Below are 22700 nucleotides of genomic sequence, written 5' to 3'. Positions count from 1 at the left end.
CTAATCACGTTTTACTATTTTCTTTGCCTTTGCCCAACAGTTTATTGATTCAATATTTGTTTCTATTGACCTGATTTTCAAAATGTTGCAATGCAATGGTGTTACAGTAAGTGTTTCTAATAGATTCCTTGTGGGTGTATTATTGCTTCATTATAACACACTAATATCAATATTTTCCTTCCAATAATAACAACAGAGAGGTTTTCTAAAAATGCCTTTTTATTTCTCCCCGGAGGCACCTTGCTTTTCACTTTCTCACGGATCAAAACAATTATAATCAGAATAAAAAGAAAAGAAACATGCAAGAAAGTTGCAGTTTCAGCCCTTCATAGTGCAGTACAGATGTCAACAATACCGGACACTATAGCAGGGTGTGGACATATAGACGAACTGGCTTGACCTAAAATAACAATGGCTTCTATTTGAAAATTGGTTCAATGTGTAAACATTTACTGAAATGTTCGGTACACACAAATTTGCTGAGGTTCTTTCAGATAATCTTGTTACAAAACCTTGCTATGGTCAAATGGAATTAAATTCCTAGACCTCTCCCTATTATGTTCCAGTTCATTTTCAGATATGATCCTCCATTTATGGGTGTGCCTCCTCTTCTCAGCTACGTTCTATAGTATTCCTCCGGTTTTCTTTTGATACTTTTCTTGTTTTTCTCTTTTTGTGGTATTTTGTCATTTTTTTCAGACTTTTTGTAGGACTTTTCTTCATTCTTCCTCCTCGCTCGTGTTGCTTCACTCCGTCTTTAAGCGTCCTCCTCAGCCTCCTCCTCAAACTCTCCCTCCTCCTCGGCGGTGGCGTCCTGGTACTGCTGGTACTCAGACACCAGGTCGTTCATGTTGCTCTCTGCCTCGGTGAACTCCATCTCGTCCATGCCCTCTCCGGTGTACCAATGGAGGAAGGCCTTGCGGCGGAACATGGCGGTGAACTGCTCAGAGATACGCTTGAACAGCTCCTGGATGGCTGTGCTGTTGCCGATGAAGGTGACGGCCATTTTGAGGCCTCTTGGAGGAATGTCGCAGACGGCGGTCTTGACGTTGTTGGGGATCCATTCAACGAAGTAGCTGCTGTTCTTGTTCTGGACGTTGAGCATCTGCTCGTCCACCTCCTTCATGGACATGCGTCCACGGAAGACAGCGGCGACAGTGAGGTAGCGACCGTGACGCGGGTCACATGCGGCCATCATGTTCTTGGCGTCGAACACTTGCTGAGTGAGCTCAGGCACGGTGAGGGCACGGTACTGCTGGCTCCCCCTGCTGGTGAGGGGTGCAAAGCCAGGGATGAAGAAGTGGAGACGGGGGAAAGGCACCATGTTGACGGCCAGTTTACGGAGGTCGGCGTTGAGCTGACCGGGGAAACGCAGGCAAGTGGTGACTCCGCTCATGGTGGCCGACACCAGGTGGTTGAGGTCTCCGTAAGTCGGCGTGGTGAGTTTGAGGGTACGGAAGCAGATGTCGTAGAGAGCCTCGTTGTCAATGCAGAAGGTCTCGTCTGTGTTCTCCACTAGCTGGTGGACTGACAGGGTGGCATTGTAGGGCTCCACCACAGTGTCTGACACTTTAGGGGAGGGCACTACGCTGAAGGTGTTCATGATGCGGTCGGGGTACTCTTCACGGATTTTGCTGATGAGCAGGGTGCCCATGCCCGAGCCAGTGCCCCCACCCAGGGAGTGGGTGAGCTGGAAGCCCTGGAGGCAGTCGCAGCTCTCAGCCTCTTTCCTCACCACATCCAGAACCGAGTCCACCAACTCTGCTCCCTCAGTGTAGTGGCCCTTTGCCCAGTTGTTTCCTGCACCGCTCTGACCTAGAAACATCAGAGGAAAGGAGGGACATAAGACCTCAAACACCTGAAATGACAGGACTGTTTCATAATGACCTTTTCCCTGTGTTTCATTTTCCTATGTGCTAACTAAAAGTGAAATGTCTCTTCAATGTCCAAGCAGTGCTAAACCCAAACCCCTCTAGTTCCTTACCAAACACAAAGTTGTCTGGTCTGAAGATCTGCCCGAATGGTCCGGATCTGACAGAGTCCATGGTGCCGGGCTCCAGGTCCACTAGGACCGCTCTGGGTACATACTTGCCACCTCCATGAGAGACAACGATAGAGAGACACACACCAGCTCAATACTGCAGGGAACAATGGGTTATTTGATGTCAAGGGGAGTGGAGCTCCTATCTGTCCACCAGGGGGAGGAAAAAATACATCACCTCCTGTACACCACTAGTCCACAAATTGTGTGATCCTATCCAGTATCCCCTGCCACATTGAGATGTTCACCCATTACGTCACGTTATAGATGGAATTTAAATTMATCTCAATTTCAATAGAATACATGCATATATGTATGCATGTTTGCATATATGTACATGTCTGTGTTAGCACCAAAGACGTTCTTCTKTTGAAAAGTTCTTTGTAACTGTAGAGGGTGGAGATGTGCTACCTGAAGCCTCGTTGTAGTAGACGCTGATCCTGTCCAGCTGCAGGTCGCTGTCTCCATGGTAGGAGCCCGTGGGGTCGATGCCATGTTCATCGCTGATCACCTCCCAGAACTAAAGAGGTCGAGACATGTCAACCGAGAGGCTTGAATTGACACAGGCCAGGCCACAAGTGCAGGTTGCGCTCAGWGGCTGAACTACCAACAGAATGAGASGTCAAGTGGTTGGGAAGCTGAGCTAGTGGTAGTATATTTGGTTATTGTTGTTACTATATTATTACATTAGAAATGTCATCAAAAAATGACTATTGCTGTAAAGATGAACAAGACCCTATACCATACAAGGTATCCTCTACAACACATAACATACAAAACATCATGCAAGACACACTATGTTAAGTTGAAACATAAACCGTATGGATATTCAATACATGAGATAATTCCCAAACTATTCAAAATGTCATCCAGTTGGGTTGTCTATCCTGGCCAGACGTGTGCTCCTGACCTCCCAGCTACCACAGGTGGAGGGGGAAAAATGCTGTCCAATTCTCTCAGGGAGTGTAGAAACCACAGGCAAATCCAAGAGATAATTGCCCTCGCAGTCACAAGACACTGAGCAGCACGTTCAAAATCGCATTTCTCTTCCTGAGTTGGTGCTTTTCAAGCTAGGCTACAGAGTCCCCCCTTGTGCAACGCACAGCGCAATCACAGTTGTGGTGTGCTCGGTGTATTCGTTAGCTCAGCTTCGYAGTCACACTATTTCGAAGTCTGAGAAGTGTGTGTAGATGCACGTACACATCCACGCGCGCATGGTCGTGTCACTACTACTGATGTCACTTTTCTGACCTGGGAGGGCTGCAGCAACAACAAGGGATTGGAGTAATGTGGAGAAACATCTCGCCTTGGAGTGGAAGACAAGCTCAAGAGATGGGCGTAAAGAGCTGCTTAAAACAACTCTATACGTACGTTAGAATAGCTACCGTCCATGAAGATGTGTTATAAACGGCTGAACAAGAGAGAGAGAGAAGCAATACTCTGTAGGCTAACACGTGAGCGGGCTAAGTGGAACCATCCCAGAGGAATTAGCCTACTGGGACAGATTGATGCAAACTCAACTGACCCTGATCTGAAATAGAGAGAGCGAGAACCTTGTTTAATATGAAACACCTCTTTGAGCTTTCACCCCACTTTACAATCTATTCTTGAACCCCTCTCAATATCAAGAAATATTAGTGAAATGGCCCATTCTTGTTCACTGTGCTGTCTGGTAATACACATTCGCATTTAACACATCAACAAGTTAGGGCTACCAAGTTAGCCTATTGACACACTCCATTTCCCATAAGAATTCCATTCCCTACAAAGGGTAGGCCTGAATAGACTTGTGTAGCTATTTGGTATAGACAGCATATTTAAAGAGTTATTGAGGCCTTGTGTATATTACATTATGTTGATGACATTTCGCTGGCCCACTGGACCCTCTATGGCTGGTGTTCCCAAATGGTGTTGTGTAAAATAACCAAGTTGTGGTTAAAAACATATAGGCTACACTAAAGTGTTTACTCGACTCCTTATCACAAGCATTGGTCATTTAAACGATGTCATGTGCTCTCATAGTCCACAGCCTGTTCATATCCCTCCACAGAAGTCCCCTTCACAGTTGTTGGCGTTTTATATTTATTATTTAACTAGGCAAGTCAGTTACAAACAAATTCTTATTTACAATGACGGCCTACCCCGGCCTAACCTAAACGACGCTGGACCAATTGTACGCCGCCCTATGGAACTTACAATCACGGCCGGATGTGATACAGCCTGGATTCGAACTAGGGACTGTAGTGCCTTAGATCGCTGCGCCACTCGGGAGCCCGTTCATTAATCTCTCCCTTGCCTGCTTCAGCAACTTTCCCCTTTTTTTTCCTGGACGTTGATTCAAAGAAATTGATTTTTCTTGGACGTTGATTCAGCTCCAATAAGACAACAGCTGTAGTGTCCCCGCTATTCTATTCAAATCCCCATCGCGTTAATAATGGTTTATTTTACTGGTCTATTATGCGTACTCAGCCAAGAGGCGACGTGTCAATGCGCAACAGGGCATGCGTTTTGTCGTAAAAAGACCATTACTCTTTAACAAGTTATGTTTAAAGTTTGACTCGTGCCACTGCCTAAAGATGACTCAATAATATGATAGGGGGCTATCTAGAGACATAGCCTACTTACCTAAATGTGTAATGCAAGGGAATACGCATAGTCTACTGAGACTAAAAGTCTAGGACATGTAAACTTGTCAAACCACAAACAAAAAAATTGTCTCGAAAATGCAATCTTTGCTCGTCAACATCTGTAAACCGCGGGGGGTGAACTAGCCTTTGTGAAGCTATAGTTTTTCCACCGTTTCATAACTTTAGGACTAAGTGTCTTGTGTATAAATGTCTAGTTGTTTTTTCATCTGTGTTTTAAAGTCTTCATTTTAGACATCTCTTTTTCGTACTCTATTGAAGAAAATGCTATTCCAGACACGAAACAATGAGCGTGGCAGAAAGAGCAGACAGACGCCTAGCGAAATCACGTCTCAATAGTCCCGGGGATATCTTAGCAAAATAAAATAACTGTCATCGTTTTTCCAGTTGTGCTTTCTTATAAGACTAGTTTACATTGGCAAAAGATAAATGTATATCCCATAAAGAACAAAAACGACGTAGAAGCTTTACAACTGGACTGAAAAGCAGACAACAAAAGGCATATTAATTCCGGCACTCTTCATCCATTGAAAACTTTAAATKGCCTCATGTTAGAAAAAGAGACCATAACGGAATGTACTGCATTGAATGTTCATCATTTAGGCTAAGTGGATTTTCTAAAACTTTAAATACCCATAGCCTAGAATACAACTTTTTGAGAAGCAACAAATAGTTTGTACAATGCATTATTTATTCATTCCCAAATGTAAGCCTAGATATTGTTCGTTTTAGTTTTTAAGATTCTTACCTTGGCCCCAATCTGGTTACCGCACTGCCCGGCCTGAATGTGTACAATTTCCCTCATTCTGTAAACGTGAAGTAATAGAAAATAAAAGAGAATAAATTGAAGTGCTGTTATGTCGACGCTGTTGACACACTCACCACTGTGAAGTATGTGGATGCCACCTTTGAGCAAGGCGGGACAAAAAATGTTAAAGCCTGGACAGTGGCCAAACCGAAGCTTGCGCTAATGATTGGTCAAGGACTTCGGAAACACAATCTTGATTGGCTGAGGAAAGAAAATCTAAGGGGTTTCTCTACCGTAAAGAAAGGGGCCGGAAGTAGAGAGGGAGTGCCGCGACCCGTCCTGTCACACTGCCCTGTTGAAGCTGGCAGGACATGGAGTCAGCGCCATCGCGATCAAAGATTTTCTAATCTAGATGATCATGAATTATATGATTTGCCTCGAATCCTGTAAAACTCCTATAAAATTGTTTATTAATGCAAAAAGGTACTGTTGGAAAATAATTTCCCCCCTATTAGATGTGAAAATAGTTCCTAGAATAAAACAATAAAAAAAGGGATATTATGTACAGCAATTGATTCCCTGATATTAGATCAGCCAAGACAAATGACGTACATATTAATAACCTTACTACAATAAACCCAAAATGATGTTCATCATCCTACATTTTGAGTTTAAAACAAATATAATGATTATGCAGAATACTTTCTTATGCTGTTTGGTTATAACATCCAATGGCCAAATGTAGCATGGTTACATATATATGTGTTGTGCTGATTACCCAGGTCACTGCGTCTGAGGCCTTAATAAGACAAACATTCAACGGGGTGGTTGTATGAAGCAACACATTTAAGCTCCACACCAATCAAATGTATTTATAAAGCCCCTTTTACATTAGCAGATGTCACAAAGGGCTTATACAGAAACCCAGCCTAAAACCCCAAACAGCAAGCAATGCAGATGCAGATGTAACTCCCTAGAAAGGCAGGGAACCTAGGAGGAAACCTAGAGAGGAACCAGGCTCTGAGGGGTTGCCAGTCCTCTTCTGGCTGTGGCGGTGAAGATTATAAGAGTACATGGTCCTTAAGGCTAGATCGTTCTTCAAGRTGTTAAAATGTTCATAGACGACCAGCAGGGTCAAATAATAATCACAGTGGTTATAGAGGGTGGAACAGGTCAGCACCCCAGGAGTAAATGTCAGTTGGATTTTCATAGCGGAGTATTCAGAGGTTGAGACAGCAGGTGCGGTAGAGAGAGAGGGGTGTCACATCAAATAAATAACAAATAAAAAAGTGCAACTAAAGAGCATAAATTCAATACTTTTGTTGATCTAGCTAAGTAATTCGAAATTGTATCCTAAATACTGAAGTATTTCACACTGATCATTGAATGAAATTCAATTCACCACCGCAACACCAGATGGCGACAGCACATTTTGTAATGGGCGTGAGACGATGGATGGACGCTTTTGACGGGAAGGGCTATAACAGGACAAACGCTTCATATTTGCATACAGTCATTGGACAGACGATAGCAAGAATAACGCTGCTATTTTGAGAGCAAAAAAATTCTATACATCTATACATTTGCATTCTGCATTAGTTCATTCTGTCAAATTGGTAAGTGAATGGGACATACTTCGCCTAATCTTTCGATTGATTTGATTCGTCTCGGATTGCAATGTATGTAAACAGCAGTGGGGTCTGGCAAAAAGGATAGTGGAATTGGACATATTTGTATCATTTCGTAACGAGTTGCTACACCCTTGCATGTTTTATTTATATCCCATTTGCATGTGTGCTGATACATTTGTTGATACATATATGAGCTTGTCTTTCTATGCTCTTTATCAGCAAAATGTCCTGAGTGATGATGCGCAACATTTAYGCAAATTAAATTAGATGCCAGTGTTGTCTCGAGAACTTTCTCAAGGCTCCTGTCCCCTTGGATTTTCATGGAGAAGATCACAATAGTTCTAATACTGACTACCAGCTCAAATTCGGATGAAATATTAATTGAAATATAGAAAACGTTTAGTCGCATTTGTTACTTACAGTAGCTATATGAAATTATTATTAGGCCTACTGTACAGATTTCAGTCAAAGCTGTCAAGCATGACTGATGAGTTAAGCTATAAATGCTTGAGCAATAGGCCAATGTACGAATCTTAAGTAGCCCACTGTCAGGCCCATTGCCAAGCATTGAAGCTTGGTATATGAAATTGTTGAATTAAATTGTGTGTGTGTTGTTTTTTGGCTTTCTAGAATCTGAGGGAGAAAAAAACATGTTCTACACATGTGGTCCAAATGAGGCTATGGTGGTGTCAGGTCCATTCTCTAATCAATACAATTCTATTCTCCATTTACAAACAAATTACATTAAAGAGCTGTAAGATGGTAGTAATACTCTCATGCGTATCTCACCATCCTTTCGCTCTCTCGCTCTCCCTCTCTCGCTCTCCCTCTCTCGCTCGCTCTCTCCCGCTCTCTCGCTCTCCCTCTCTCTCTCCCGCTCTCGCTCTCCCGCTCTCGCTCTCCCCCTCTCGCTCTCCCTCTCCCTCTCTCGTGCTCCCTCTCCTGCTCGCGCTCTCCCTCTTTCGCTCTCCCTCTCCCTCTCTCGCTCTCCCTCTCCCCCTCTCGCTCTCTGTTTCTCAGGGCTCTGCCGTTCTCCTCCAGTAATGATTTCTGGAGGCAGAGTGTTTGTGCTTCCCTGTGTTCAGAAGATCCAGAGGTGTGGTCTCTTTTCCTGTTCATGTCTGCAAACACATATATTGGCCGTGCGTTGCCATTTGCCATTGTTTTTGGGATATCATACTACAGCATTGTGGAATGACTAATATCCCTCCTTTCCTCTCCTCTCTCCCAGGATCTCCCTGAACACTCTGACGCTGAACGTGAAGAGTGATAAAGTCTACACCCGGCATGGGGTTCCCATCTCGGTCACTGGTATTGCCCAGGTTTGTCTCTCCATCTTTCTCTGTCTCCATTTCTTCCTGCGCCAATGGAACTGCACTATTCTGTTACATCACTTTTAAGCCTTGTATCAATGACCGCAGCACAGCTGTGCTAAAAAGTGTACCTCCACAATCAGGTGGGCAATAATGGCCCTAGTTTTGAACACAAATGTAAAGGCTCTCTTTAAGTAAGTTGGTATCAAGTAGCTAATTAAAACATGCCAATTGTTTTGCTTATATCATTCATTTATACACTGGTATTAAATGATTCAATTCCTTACTCGCTTGTGCTTTGGACAGAACTGAGTAACCTTGCCTGTTGGAGTGTTAGTACAACTACTACTGCTGTGTAGTCGGGTAGGATACAGCAGATGCTTCTGTTTGTTTAGCAATGTGCACACCTGAGTCATGCTCATTAATCACCAACAACAGACTAAAACAGGGAGGGACTACCTGAACTTGCTCATAAAATGCACATTTTTGTTTTCTGTTTCAAAACATTTAAAAATGTTTTCGGTTGCGTGCCCTAATGAACTATTAACCTGTGTGCTCTCCTCCCTCCAGATGAAGATCCAGGGGCAGAACAAGCAGATGCTGGCCGCAGCCTGTCAGATGTTCATGGGGAAGTCGGAGGGCGAGATCGCCCAAATCGCCCTGGAGACGCTGGAGGGTCACCAGAGGGCCATTATTGCCCACCTGACTGTGGAGGTAAACTTGACCTTTTTAGCACAGCTGTGCTGCAGTCGTTGGTACAAGGCGAAGCCGAGTACCTGCCGAGTACCCAATCACAATGCTTGTTTTGACCAACCTGTTGTAGAACATCTGTTTTTCAAGATGTCACAAACAGATCTGGGATCAGGCTACATTATAGCAGCTCACTCATTTTAGTGCAATATAGAAACATTTCGGCACTATTTGCCTTCTTCATGGTTGCATGAGGTAAACTGGATAGCACCCTTACTGGCCACATCCACAGTTACAGATAAACAAACAGCACATTATAGCAGATCACTGGTTTCAATGCTTTAAAGCCATGACCAAACCCAAGAGCTATGGCCAGAGATACACTCCCCTACCCATTTATTTGGACAGTGAAGCTAAAACTTTTAATTTGKCCCCATACTCCAGCATTTTGGATTTGAGATCAATTGTTTAATATGAGGCGACAGTACATAATGTTATCTTTTAATAGAGGGTATTTTTGTATGTACTCTAGTTTGGGAAACAGACGCCTCAAAGGTCCTCAATTGGCAGCTTGATTAAATAGTACGCACAAAACACCAGTCTCAACGTCAAAAGTGAAGTGATGCTGGCCTTCTAGGCAGAGTTCCTCTGTCCAGTGTCTGTGTTCTTTTTCCCATCTTAATCTTTTCTTTTTATTGGCCAGTTTGAGATATGTCTCAGAGTCACCTCTTCACTGTTGACATTGAGACTGGTATTTTGCGGGTACTATTTAATGAAGCTGCCAGTTGAGGACTTGTGAGGAGTCTGTTTCTCAAACTAGACACTCTAATGTACTTGTCCTCTTGCTCAGTTGTGCACCGGGGCCTCCCACTCCTCTTTCTATTCTTCTTAGAGCCAGTTTGCGCTGTTCTGTGAAGGGAGTAGTACACAGCATTGTACGAGATCTTCAGTTTCTTGGCAGTTTCTCGCATGGAATAGACTTCATTTCTCAGAACAAGAATAGACTGATGAGTTTCAGAAGAAAGTACTTTGGTTCTAGCCATTTTGAGCAGGTAATTGAACCCACAAATGCTGATGCTCCAGATACTCAACTAGTCTAAAGAAGGCCAGTTTTATTGTTTCTTTAATCAGAACAAAAGTTTTCAGCTGTGCTAACATAATTGCAAAAGGGTTTTCTAATGATCAATTAGCCTTTTAAAATGATACATTTACATTTAAGTCATTTAGCAGACGCTCTTATCCAGAGCGACTTACAAATTGGTGCATTCACCTTATGATATCCAGTGGAACAACCACTTTACAATAGTGCATCTAACTCTTTTAAGGGGGGGGGTAATAAACTTGGATTAGCTAACACAACGTGCCATTGGAACACAGGAGTGATGGTTTCCAGCTACAATAGTAATTTACAACATTAACAATGTCTACACTGTATTTCTGATCAATTTGATGTTATTTTAAAGGACCAAAAATTTGCTTTTCTATTCAAAAACAAGGATATTTCTAAGTGACCCCAAACTTTTGAACGGTAGTGTATGTACCATATGCAAAACAGCACATTGCATGTTAGAAATGGCTTGTGACATACCATAACAAACAGATCATAACAAACAGACCAAAATAAACAGACCATATCAAACAGGGGCCTGTTGCACAAAACTAGGATAAGGGATTAAGCCAGGATATCTTGGTGATCCTGGCTCAATTGATCCGTAATCCGGTTGCACTAAAGATGGATAGGGGGCAGGAGGATATGTTATGGTATAAATTACCATGGAGATTTATTCTGTGGAGCTAGCCTGCTCCAGACCAGGCTAAATTCCAGGATCTATTTAATCTCATCCCTAATGTCAGTCAGCAGTCACCACAAATGGAAACCAATAGTTATTTCACTGCTCACTATACATTGTTATCACATATAACTAGACCCCACTGGTTATTAATTTAACGTTTCGTGATCATTAATTTCAATGATTTTGGATAAAAAATGATTTTTAGATGATGTTGCTATCATTAGATAATTTACAGTTTCCCATAGACTATAAGGCTATATATAAAATGATAGAATATTAGGGCCACAGAGGGGAAAAAAACACAAGTCATAATATTGTAACCAGTTGTTTTAAAGAGGACAGTTGTTAAAATGACAGATGTGGGGCATTTCGTGAAATTGTACTTCAGTATGGTTTCATAAACAAAGACTGCTGATGTGCCAGAAATTAAGTATCACATTGTCATAAGTATCAAAACTGTAAAAACAATATGTAGCTTTTCTGCAGAAAGAACCAGCCTCATAAATTTATGACTTTATCCTTTTCTTCAGTGTGGGCCTAGTACTCTGTCATATAAACAAATACACATTCCATATGAATATAAAAACACAATGTGTAACATTATGTTCCTTTATTGAATAAGGACAAAACAAAGCAGGTAAACCATCAGCTCCTTTCGAAACTGAAGTCACAGTGACTCTACAAGATGGAAAGCACAGAATCCAAGCATATTATACAAAATGATACATACACATTCAAAGGTCTGTATATAACACACCCTGCATGTCTGCACACTAAAATAAATGCAGGACAATCCATACACATCAACTGAACAGACAAATGAATGGATGCAGTAGCCTCCCTGCAGCCTTGTATTACACACAGTATACCGCACAAACATCATAAGAGGCCAAATTCGTCAAAAAACGAACCCAAAAAAACCCAAATTCCTCTGCCACCGCAGGACATATTTAACCAAAATTGAAAGCACACATACTAACTAAAATAATTCAACAACATATTGGTCCCTCAAGCCGCACACTGTCGTCATCAGGGAAGGATTGCCGGGATTTTCCCAGTCCATGGCTGGTGGCACTCTGGGGGCCTCTCCTTCCTCAGGCAGGCCACATTGTGCAGGACAGCACAAGCCACAGTAATATCACATGCCCTAACAGGGCTGACCCTTAATTTGTGAAGGCAGTGAAAGCGTGCCTTCAGGAGGCAAAGGTCATTTCAACTCTGCCCTGGTCCTGGCATGGGCATGGTGTGTAGGCCTGCTGTGCTTCCTGGGGGTCTGTGAAAGGTGTCAGGAGAAAAGGCTGGCAGCCATACCCCCTGTCTCCCAGCAACACACCAGAGAATTCACCTGTCAACACAAAAATCTCATCATTACTACCTCATAAACACAGTGATATTCTTGACACAGCCATGATGGTTATAAATAGGGGTTGTGTGGCTTACCTTGTGATAGGCACTGATAGATTTTCAGAGGCCCGAAAGATTCTGGAGTCATGGACTGAGCCAGGCCATTTTGCCACAACATTGCTGATCACACAGTCAGCATTGCAGACCATCTGAAATCATAAGATGAGGAATATTACACCAATCAATGCACATCACTGGCAATGCAGAGTGTTCGTCAATGGACAATATCAAAAAGTTATGTTCACCTGAAACTATAATGCTGTGAAAGGATTTCCTTATTCACAAAATCTGCCTCATGGGCACCTGAGGGGGCTTTTATCCTTATGTATGTGTGTGCAGTCCACTGCACCAATGACATTGGGGAAACCTGTCACACAAAGTAATGAGTATCCTACTATGTGTTAACAGTTGTCCTGTAATTTGTAGATCCTCTTACCTGCAATCCTATAGAACTCCTCTTTGATGTCCAGAGTCTTCTGTGGCCAGGGAAGGAGATGAAGACATCTGCTAATGCTTTGATAGCCAGACACACACTCCTTATGTGCTGCCAAATTGTGGCCTTGGTTCAGCTGTTCTGCATCCCCCACTGAGTACAGGAAGGCTCCACTAGCAAAAAAGCGCAAGGCCACACAAACCATTTGCTCCACACTCAGTGTGATGGCTCCGTGCAGTGCGGTGCTTAATCCTGGGACCCAGTAGTCTGCATAGATACCTGATGCCATCTGCAGAAAACCTGTATCTTTCATATAGATTGGTCATCAGGGAAGGCCATGGGTCCAACCGGCCCTGAAGACCCTTTCTCGCCTGAAGGCTCTCCTCAGCACAAGTGCTTCTTCATCCACCACATCTCGCACGAATGGGCATGCCATTGTCAGAGCAGAAAGGAACACACAATTTTGGCTTCATATAGGCTAGTGGCCACACCTGGTGCTGGGGGTGGGCAAAAGAGGGCGATGCCTTATAACGATGACTTGGTTGTACTGATTGCTGGAAAATAAAAAAAAACCTTAGAAAGATGCCACCGTCCTGTGTGCTCACAATAAGAGCTCATATGTCATGGCTCACTTGACTTTACGAGAACATACCTAATTTTTATTTTGAGCTGTGTCATCTTCTTGGAGCTGGGGGAGGAAAGAAAAATAATGATTAATACATTTGTGTTACAGTTAAGCATACAGTGTACATTGAAGGCATATCTCACCTCCCTCTCAAGTTTTTTTATTTCAAGGTCCAGTTTCCTAATTGTCCTCTTTTTTATTTCGGACTCCAGTGCAAGATTTTCCATCTTTTTCTTCTTGTACTGAATGTCTATGTCTGCCAGTTCTATTTTGCGCCGGAGGTGGTTGCCATACAACTTTCTGATAGCTTGTGAGCTCTGTGAACACAATACAATTAGCGCAGCTGGAATTTGGCAGGATGTGGTGTCCTTTTATTAATACGCACTATGTTGCCAGGCTGGTTTTCCCACGTGTATAGCATCTGGGTCCTGTAAAAAGAAATTAGATTTTTTGATTTTGATGAGGACTCCTCACCATTGTAGAGTAAATAGTACTTTCACAGGTCTTAACATGATACCTCATGCCTTCTGGAATCCAGAGAGATGGTCTCCTCCTCATCATCGTCTCCATCATGTGCTGTTGCTGCTGCACTGGGGCCTTCACCCTATCACATTTAATCGGATTCATATTGAAGCTAGTAGACAAGACATGCAGGCCCTACGTATGCCTTTGATTGAGTACTCACTGGATCAGCATCGTCTGGTGCTTGGTGCTGTGGCTAACAGGAACACAGTGCTTGCCAGACACTGACAGGCAAATAGGTAAACCAAAGTCAGACAGTCCAAATTGATTCAATAATAGAATGTGGTTGTATCCCATGTAGAGATGGAAGGACATACCTTGAATGAAGGCGGGTGGCATCTTGGGAGGAACCTATGCTCGTCTCTTTCCCCCCAGGGATCCCCTCTAAGACGGGCCTGCCTTATTTAGCTCCAAGGCCATGTCCTCTGCTGGGGTAAGGTCAGCCTTTTGGTGGTACCACCACCCGTGGCTTGTCTGTGTGGTATTTCTTTTTCACTGCTAAAACAAGTACAGACAATGTTGAGCAGGCACCTTCTGGGTACAATATATGCTTGTGCTTTGTTAAAATATTAGTCAGGGACCATACATTCTGCAGAATGTTCTCTGTATTTGATTTTGACCTGCATGCCATGTCCGTTTTGGCCCGTTCATGTTTAATCTACACCACACACACACACACACACACACACACACATTTAATGGAGTCACACTGCAAAAATTACTTGGTATTTTTGTCTTGTTTTCAAGTAAAAATTACAAAAAAATTTATCATAGCTTTATACAGTGGTATGGAGTTACTTTACACAATTTCACTCATATCCTGCAGTGCATTTCAATTAAAAATTTAACCAGTTTCATAATTACAGTACAACTGCAATTTTGGAGATGTGAATTAAATATTTGAATTGAATTGTGATGTTTCAGCGGAGCGGTGAGTGTTGTAATTGTGCACTACTTACGCATTCAGGCGTCTCAATACTTTGCCACGCTTTTTGCTTTAAACTGTGGCGGTGTTGCCTTGTCTTTCTCTTAATTATATCTTTTACCTCCTCGTATGCCTCCATGAGGATTTGTGCTTCCGACGGGGAAAAGTACGCGGCTCTAGTTGCCATGGTAAATCAGTTAATCTGTGATCTGTGGCGGGGTCTATTTGAGTGAGCCGTGAGCGCGCACCTATCCAGGATTGGTTTCACCTGGCTTAATGAATCCGTGTCTGCTCATCCTGGCTTGGTCTTTGTGCAACCAATTAAGCCTGGACGCACATGTTTTGGCTTCATTGAGCTCAGCTGAGTCATTTATCCCGGATGTCTTAATTCTACTTTTGTGCAACAGGCCCCAGGCCACAAACAGACCATAACAAACAGACCATAAACAGACCAAAACAAACTTACCATAACAAACAGACCGTAACAAATGGACCATAAATAGACTATAACAAACAGATAATAAACAGATCATAACAAACAGACCATAACAAACAGACCATAAACAGACCATAACAAACAGACCACAAACAGACCATAAAAAACAGACCAAAACAAACAGACCATAACAAACAACAAATCAAACTATTTTATATATTTACAGTCGAACCATAGTCATATGGAAATCTATTTCTGGCTATGTGCTCAACTACATAGTAACATGATGGAGAGGGAGCACTGCATCTTTTCATTGTCAAATGAAGGTATATCAACATAGGCCCTAACTCTGTTATTTCCCCCCCATCAGGAGATCTATAGGGACCGTAAGAAGTTCTCGGAGGAGGTGTTCAAGGTGGCCTCGTCCGACCTGGTCAACATGGGCATCAGCGTGGTCAGCTACACGCTCAAAGACGTTCACGATGACCAGGTGTGCTTTCTCTCTCTACTTTCAATGGAGACTCCATTTTTTGCAGCTGCTCCAATACTAGGTAAATAATGGACACTAGATGGATGCCAGGTAAATAATCGACCCTAAACTAAAAGATTGTTGTTGTCTTCCTCTCTGTGGTTCAGGACTACCTCCACTCCCTGGGGAAATCCAGGACCGCCCAGGTGCAGAAAGACGCGCGCATCGGAGAGGCCCAGTTCAAGAGGGATGCTGTGATCAGGGTGAGACACCTCTCCCTTCTCTCTTGTCTCTCATTCTTTCTACCTTCTCTTCTTCAACCCAAAACAGAACATACCTTGCTCTTGTTTATTTCGGAATTCACCATCATATTTTCTTTTGCTTGGTTTCCCTTATCCGTTCTTACTTGATTTTTTTTATTTTGGGGGGGGGTAGACCAACTTTAATATTGCAGATAGATTGTAGTTTCCATCAATGTAATTGTCTGCATAATTTACAATCCCCCATATATATATATATAGAAATATATATACATAGATCTCTCCTTCCAGACTCACATTAAGCATCTCCAATCCAAAATTAAATCTAGAATCGGCATCCTATTTCGCAACAAAGCATCCTTCACTCATGCTGCCAAACATACTCTCGTAAAACTGACTATTCTACCGATCCTTGACTTCGGCGATGTCATTTACAAAATAGCCTCCAACACTCTACTCAGCAAATTGGGGACAGTCTATCACAGTGCCATCCGTTTTGTCACCAAAGCCCCATAWACTACCCACCACTGCGACCTGTATGCTCTCGTTAGCTGGCCCTCGCTTCATATTCGTCGCCAAACCCACTGGCTCCAGGTCATCTATAAGTCTTTGCTAGGTAAATCCCCGACTTATCTCAGCTCACTGGTCACCATAGCAGCACCCACCCGTAGCACGCGCTCCAGCAGGTATATTTCACTGGTCACCCCCAAAGCCAATTCCTACTTTGGCCGCCTTTCCTTCCAGTTCTCTGCTGCCAATGACTGGAACGAACTGCAAAAATCACTGAAGATGGAGACTCATACCTCCCTCACTAGCTTTAAGCACCAGCTGTCAGAGCAGCTCACAGATCACTGCACCTGTACATAGCCCATCTGTAAATAGCCCATCCAACTACCTTATCCCCATACTGTTATTTATTTTTCTAATTTGCACCCCAGTATCTCTACTTGCACACTCATCTTCTGCACATCTATCACTCCAGTGTTTAATTGCTAAATTGTAATTATTTTACCGCTATGGCCTATTTATTGCCTTACCTCCCTTATCCTACCTCATTGGCACACACTGTATATAGACTTTTTTGATTGTATTATTGACTGTACGTTTGTTTATCCCATGTGTAACTCTGTGTTGTTGTTTGTGTCGCACTGCTTTGCTTTATCTTGGCCAGGTCGCAGTTGTAAATGAGAACTTGTTCTCAACTGGCCTACCTGGTTAGATAAAGGTGAAATGAATAGATACATTACTTTTCTCTTTCCTGGTACTCCATCTCAACCTTTCCTTCTCCAAACTCCTCTTGTTTCTTTTTTTCCCCTCTCTCTGTCTCTCTCTGTAGGAGGCCCATGCCATGCAGGAGAAGATCTCAGCCCAGTATGTAAATGAGATCCAGATGGCCAAGGCTCAGAGGGACTATGAGCTGAAGAAAGCATCCTATGACATCGAAGTCAACACCAAGAAGGCGGAGTCCGAGATGGCCTACCAGCTACAGGTATGTCCATGATATTACACTAAGACATGGATGTATTGTATTGCACACCCAATCTCATTATTTGTTTGTTCTCAAAATGGAAAGCAGCTCACCAAACCAATTGAAACAAAACAACACAAAAGTAAAACGCAGAATATTCCCAAAAATATATCGAGGTCAAACATAACCTCTTAAAAATGGTCATAAAGATCGCTACTGAGATCTTGGTCTTCCCGTTTGAACCCTCCCTGTCAGGTGGCCAAGACCAAGCAGCGCATCGAGGAGGAGAAGATGCAGGTCAAGGTGGTGGAGCGCTCTCAGCAGATCATGCTCCAGGAGCAGGAGATCACCCGCAAGGAGATGGAGCTGGAGGCTAAGGTCAAGAAGCCCGCTGAGGCCGAGAGATACCGCCTGGAGAAGCTGGCCGAGGCCCAGCGGTGAGTAACAGCCACAGGGTCTCCAAATGACCTTTCACAAATTATATATTGTATTTTGTGAAAGATGTATTGCATAGATAATGAAAATATACTAGATAATCAATGCGTTCTATGGAGTATGAGACAGACAAAAAAACACATATACAAACTATACTGAATATGTACAATGTACTTTATCCGTACTGTATACCTCACTGGTCAACCAAGGTGTAGGAGATCAAATAAATGTTTCTCTTCCCACAGTGCACAGCTCATCATGGAGGCAGAGGCTGAAGCAGAGTCCATTAGGGTGAGTGAGCATCACATTGTTCGAGATAGATTCTGAAAACTACATTGTTAGTATAGGACTGTTACTGTTCCAAGCTTGTTTTACCCCTAAAATCAGCTCATCCTTGTGTCTGTGACTCATATAAGCAGAGAGAACTTTAATGGTAATAGGAGAAGGCCATGTTCACCACACTCAAGCCATTTTGCTTGTTCAATCAATACAACTAAATATTGCAGTTAACTTACGATAAGTTACACCCAAGGAAGCTGGAATAACATAGTATGACCGTCATAACAAAATGTTCTTCTCTCTTTCTCTCTCTCTCTCTCTCTCTCTCTCTCTCTCTCTCTCTCTCTCTCTCTCTCAGATTAAGGGAGATGCGGAGGCCTTTGCCGTGGAGGCGAAGGGGAGAGCCGAGGCGGAGCAGATGGCCAAGAAGGCCGAAGCCTTCCAGCAGTACAAGGAGGGAGCCATGGTGGACATGCTGCTGGAGCAACTACCACTAGTGAGAAACAAACCTTTCAAGAGACGGAGCTCAAATACACATATGAGATGTGCGCGTTTAACGATCGCGTAAAGTCCTGCATTGCATCGAAGATATGCATGAAAAAGTCATAACACTGATAGAAAGTTCGTTCGCACACATAGTTGTAGAGCCCAAAATCAGATCACCGGGCATAGAAACTGGATGGACACCTCTCGTATGTGCCTCCTCTAGATGGCGGAAGAGATCAGCAGGCCTCTGGCGCAGGCTCAGAAGATCACCATGATATCCAGCGGCGGAGGCGAGGTGGGCGCGGCCAAGCTCACAGGGGAGGTGCTAGACATCATGACCCGCCTACCAGCGGCGGTGGAGAAACTGACCGGAATCAGCATCTCACAGGTGAGACGGCCTAACCAACGATGTGTGTGGTGTATTATATTACAAGATGACTTCTATTTGTCTGCGTAACAACATTCTCAGTCGGTCTCCAATTAATTATACCAGTTGTTACCCCCCAAAAATGATAATAATAATGCTTTATTGTCACATACACCGGAGAGGTGCAGTGAAATGTGTTGTTTTACAAGGTCCGTCATGGTAGTACAGCGCCCTCGGAGCAAATTAGGTTTAAGTGCCTAACTCAAGGATATATCAACAGATCGGGTATTCGAACCAGCGACCTTTCAGCAGCTGGCCCAACGCTCTAGAGTTATATTTCACAGGATAGGATATATGAATAACTTGCCAGATAACTGTGACAAACACGCGTGTACATGTGTAACTCTTCATTTGACGGTTTATGAAGAGTGCTAAAGGTTAATATGTGTCATCGTAAGTATCATGTACAAGATAGTATATCATGCCAATTCCAGGTTAGTAATGTTTGTATTGTTGGTAAACCTAGTTGGCTAGCTCACTGATCCTACTTTGTGAATCCTTACTCCTTCATTTTCTCTCTCTCTCCAAATCTCCCCCCAACCCCACCCTCTCGCTCCCTGTCTCTCTCTCTCCATCTCCCTCTCTCTCAACGTTGCCCCTCCATCCTCTAGGTGGGGACTCGTATGGGCTGAGGAGAGGCTCCGGGTGCTCAGGTAGACCTCTCATCATACCCCTGCCTGGCTGTAGTGTCTGCGTATGTGTCTACTGTCACAGCCTTACCTTCGTCTCCTCAAGGATGTTATACCAACGATATATCTGTTTCTATGATCAACCCTTTCTATCGACCCCCTCTTCTTTCCATGTGTCTTAGTGCCCCTTTTCTCTGCTTATCTCACCTTTCACCTCTAACCCGTTTTCTATTTGGCCCTGGATTCCTCCTCCTAACTGCCTGTGTCCACTGCCTTGCTGCCAAACCCAAAGTGCATCTTAACTGGCGAGTTCAATGCAAGCGCGCAATCAACTCGTCCCATCCAGTGTTGTCATTCGCAGCGCTCGTTCTTACTCATCAGGAGAAAAGGGGACCTGACCAAATCCATGTTTCAGTCTTTCATTGTTTTTAGTGTTACTGGTTGTCGTTTTAGTCTGACAAAATGTAATTGGTTAAGAGAAAATGTCATGGCTCTGTTGGCACTAAGTTTGAGTTACAATGAATGTAAAAAATATTCACCATTCAAAGTATCCAATATTCTAATCTATACCTGCAAAGGCTCTTGGGAGAAGTAGTCTGAATAGGCCAGTCAACTCAACTGTTGTTTCTCAATATATTATTATTTTCTATGGATTTCTATCTGCGAAATGTGTGCTTTCCCATTGATGTGTGTCTACAGTCACTATTACGATACGTAACTTGCGTGTTTTTGATGTTGTTTTCGTTGTACTTTCTACATCGCTCACAACTGAGTTATCCTATTTAATCGATATTCGTTAGAAAGGACCTTTTAGTCAAGCAGATTATGTAGCAGTTCTCACAAATGTGACTTGCATTACTTTTGTCCAGAGTGCTAGGGGACTGGTTTACTGCACTGTTATAGCTGTCAAAATGTAATATGACGTTATAACCATGGAATTATTGCACTTCCGCCTAACGCTACGTACTGTAATGTCAAGTTGTACTATTTATGTTAACTGATATGTACTGTTAGCATTGAAGCTACATTATTCTTAAGGTGGTCCTCAGGTCAACGGAAATAGAAGCTGTGATAATGAATAACAAAGGGAGTCATTTTCAGTTAGAAAAATGTTGATTGTCGTCAGGAGAGGAGGTGTCATGTAAAAAGAAGAAATTCTGAAAGCATGTTTTCTCTTTTTGGGAACCTTTTGCAGCCCAAACTAAAGCTAGCTGTGTCGTATTGTACTACTAATAGACATAACTACTAATGGACATAATAGCATGATATACAAGCATTGAGTACATGGCACATACAGAGTATACATCCATTGTTGCCCTCAGAACAGCCTCATTTCATCGGGGCATGGATGCTGGCCCATGTTGACTCCAATGCTTCCCACAGTTGTGTCAAGTTGGCTGTATGTATTTTGGCTGGTGGACCGTTCTTGATACACACGGGAAACGTTTGAGTGTGAAAAACCCAGCAGCGTTGCAGTTCTTGACACAAACCGGTGCACCTGGCACCTACTACCATACCTCGTTCAAATGCACTTACAGTTTTTTGTCTTGCCCATTCACCCTCTGAATGGCACACATACACAATCCATGTCTCAATTGTCTCAAGGCTTAAAAATCCTTCTTTAACATGTCTCCTCCCATTCATCTACACTGATTGAAGTGGATTTAACGAGTGATCAATAAGGGATCATAGCTTTCACCTGGTCAGTCTATGTCATGGAAAGAGCAGGTGTTCCTAATGTTTTGTATACTCACTGCATTTCACCAGAGGAAAGGCAAGTGGTCATTCCTCATCCCTGTATGCATTGGCTGGTGCAATCAAGTTTCCCCTCTGAGGGATTAATAAAGTACTATCTTATCTTATCATTCAATCAATGTCTCAGATCAGTATGTTCAATGGAAATCATTCAGATAGCATAGTGTTCTAGCCCTGTGTGTCTCATGGCATTGTAGGGTCTAGTGAGATGACTGATTCAGTATAGGAAGTGAGGCTGACAACCAACTTGCCTTATCCCCCACACACTGTCACACTTGACCTCATCGTCACCACACAAGATCGCATCTTATGTACTGATGATGTTACACAGAATAGTCTGTAATGTATTGAATTGTATATTTAATTTCATTGATTTTTTGTTGTATTTATTTATGTTTTTTTTTAAATGTAATTTGTCAGGAGCCTGAAGGCATGACCCATAACAGGTACTACTGCTATGGATAAGTAACCAAACCAGAGACTGAACCAGAGGTTCAAAATATGGCCAAAGCATCAAAATAAGGGATATTTTGGATGTTGTAATTACTGTAGAAATGCCTCTACAGGACCTGTTTTAGTGAAGTATTTTAAGATGTGTGTTCAATTTAGCTTGAAACATGTTATACTGTACTCAAAGATAAGAAAATCTTATCTAAAATCAGCCATTTATGTCAAGTTGTCACATTTATCATCACATTTATACTCTTAAGAACCTTCTGAGCTCAGCTCTTGGCCTGGCTTTGTCAAAAGGGGTTTACCTTCAGTTGCATCACAAGACAAGAGTAATCAAACCTCCTTATCCTAACACAATGTTACCCTGTTTCTGTTGCATCTTACTATAACCAGGACATAATCTACTTTCATGGTTCTCTTGTTTTACCAAGAAATAATACCAATAGTTGCTTATTATATTTTCTTAAAAGGCATGTTTCAGTGAAAACCAAACCAAGCTTGGGAAAAAGTTACTTACTATACATTTCATGAAAATAATTAGATGAATTCCATGGCAAGCAGATTGTATCCAGGATTGGTTTCATGTCGTTTTCTTTGAGTTATATTAGAAGTGTGTTGTTTACTTTGTTTTTGAAGACTTGCCAAAATTGTAATGTGTCTCTGTATTGTTTTCAAATTGCTGTGCACTGGTGTCATGAGGAACCTTAGACATTTGTATTTTGTAGGAAACATATACCCTTAAATCATATCAAATACAGAATTCCTTTGATTCCATTAACCACAACCCTCGTCTTCCCTCGTCTTCTTTGGTGCATGTGTGTAGGAAGGTTGTG

The 22700-nt window shown here is 42.7% G+C and overlaps 2 protein-coding genes and 2 long non-coding RNA genes across 4 annotated transcripts in view; 2 read left to right on the top strand and 2 right to left on the bottom strand.

The window, feature by feature from the left end:
- The window catches only part of LOC139023309 (uncharacterized), a 376026-nt gene extending 353375 nt beyond the window's left edge, over positions 1-22651 (top strand). Inside the window, exon 2 of the long non-coding RNA XR_011474445.1 lies at positions 21352-22651. This is a non-coding gene — a long non-coding RNA (uncharacterized lncRNA). The remainder of the gene's footprint in view (positions 1-21351) is intronic.
- On the bottom strand, positions 200-5603 carry LOC111954948 (tubulin beta chain). The gene is made up of 4 exons (XM_023974893.3): positions 5435-5603; positions 2453-2561; positions 1985-2095; positions 200-1815 (listed from the first exon to the last, which is right to left on the bottom strand). Exons 1-4 carry the CDS (start codon positions 5489-5491, stop codon positions 758-760), a joined length of 1335 nt encoding a protein of 444 aa, XP_023830661.1. The 5' UTR covers positions 5492-5603; the 3' UTR covers positions 200-757.
- Positions 6901-21529, top strand: LOC111955205 (flotillin-1). Its single transcript, XM_023975350.2, has 13 exons — positions 6901-7050; positions 7696-7758; positions 8086-8161; positions 8297-8387; positions 8949-9092; positions 15577-15696; positions 15843-15938; positions 17272-17424; positions 17659-17840; positions 18084-18129; positions 18476-18613; positions 18827-18991; positions 19642-21529. Exons 2-13 carry the CDS (start codon positions 7716-7718, stop codon positions 19660-19662), a joined length of 1275 nt encoding a protein of 424 aa, XP_023831118.1. The 5' UTR covers positions 6901-7050; positions 7696-7715; the 3' UTR covers positions 19663-21529.
- LOC139023271 (uncharacterized) lies at positions 13033-14043 on the bottom strand. Its single transcript, XR_011474406.1, has 5 exons — positions 14009-14043; positions 13841-13927; positions 13467-13751; positions 13351-13386; positions 13033-13252 (listed from the first exon to the last, which is right to left on the bottom strand). It is a non-coding gene; the product is annotated as an uncharacterized lncRNA (long non-coding RNA).
- Positions 22652-22700: the final 49 nt, after the last annotated feature.

The sequence above is a fragment of the Salvelinus sp. IW2-2015 genome, linkage group LG30 (genome assembly GCF_002910315.2).
Source record: "Salvelinus sp. IW2-2015 linkage group LG30, ASM291031v2, whole genome shotgun sequence".
Classification (NCBI taxonomy): domain Eukaryota; kingdom Metazoa; phylum Chordata; class Actinopteri; order Salmoniformes; family Salmonidae; genus Salvelinus; species Salvelinus sp. IW2-2015.
The sequence above is the reverse complement of the archived record's forward strand: the minus strand, read 5'-3'. Positions and strand labels throughout refer to the sequence as shown.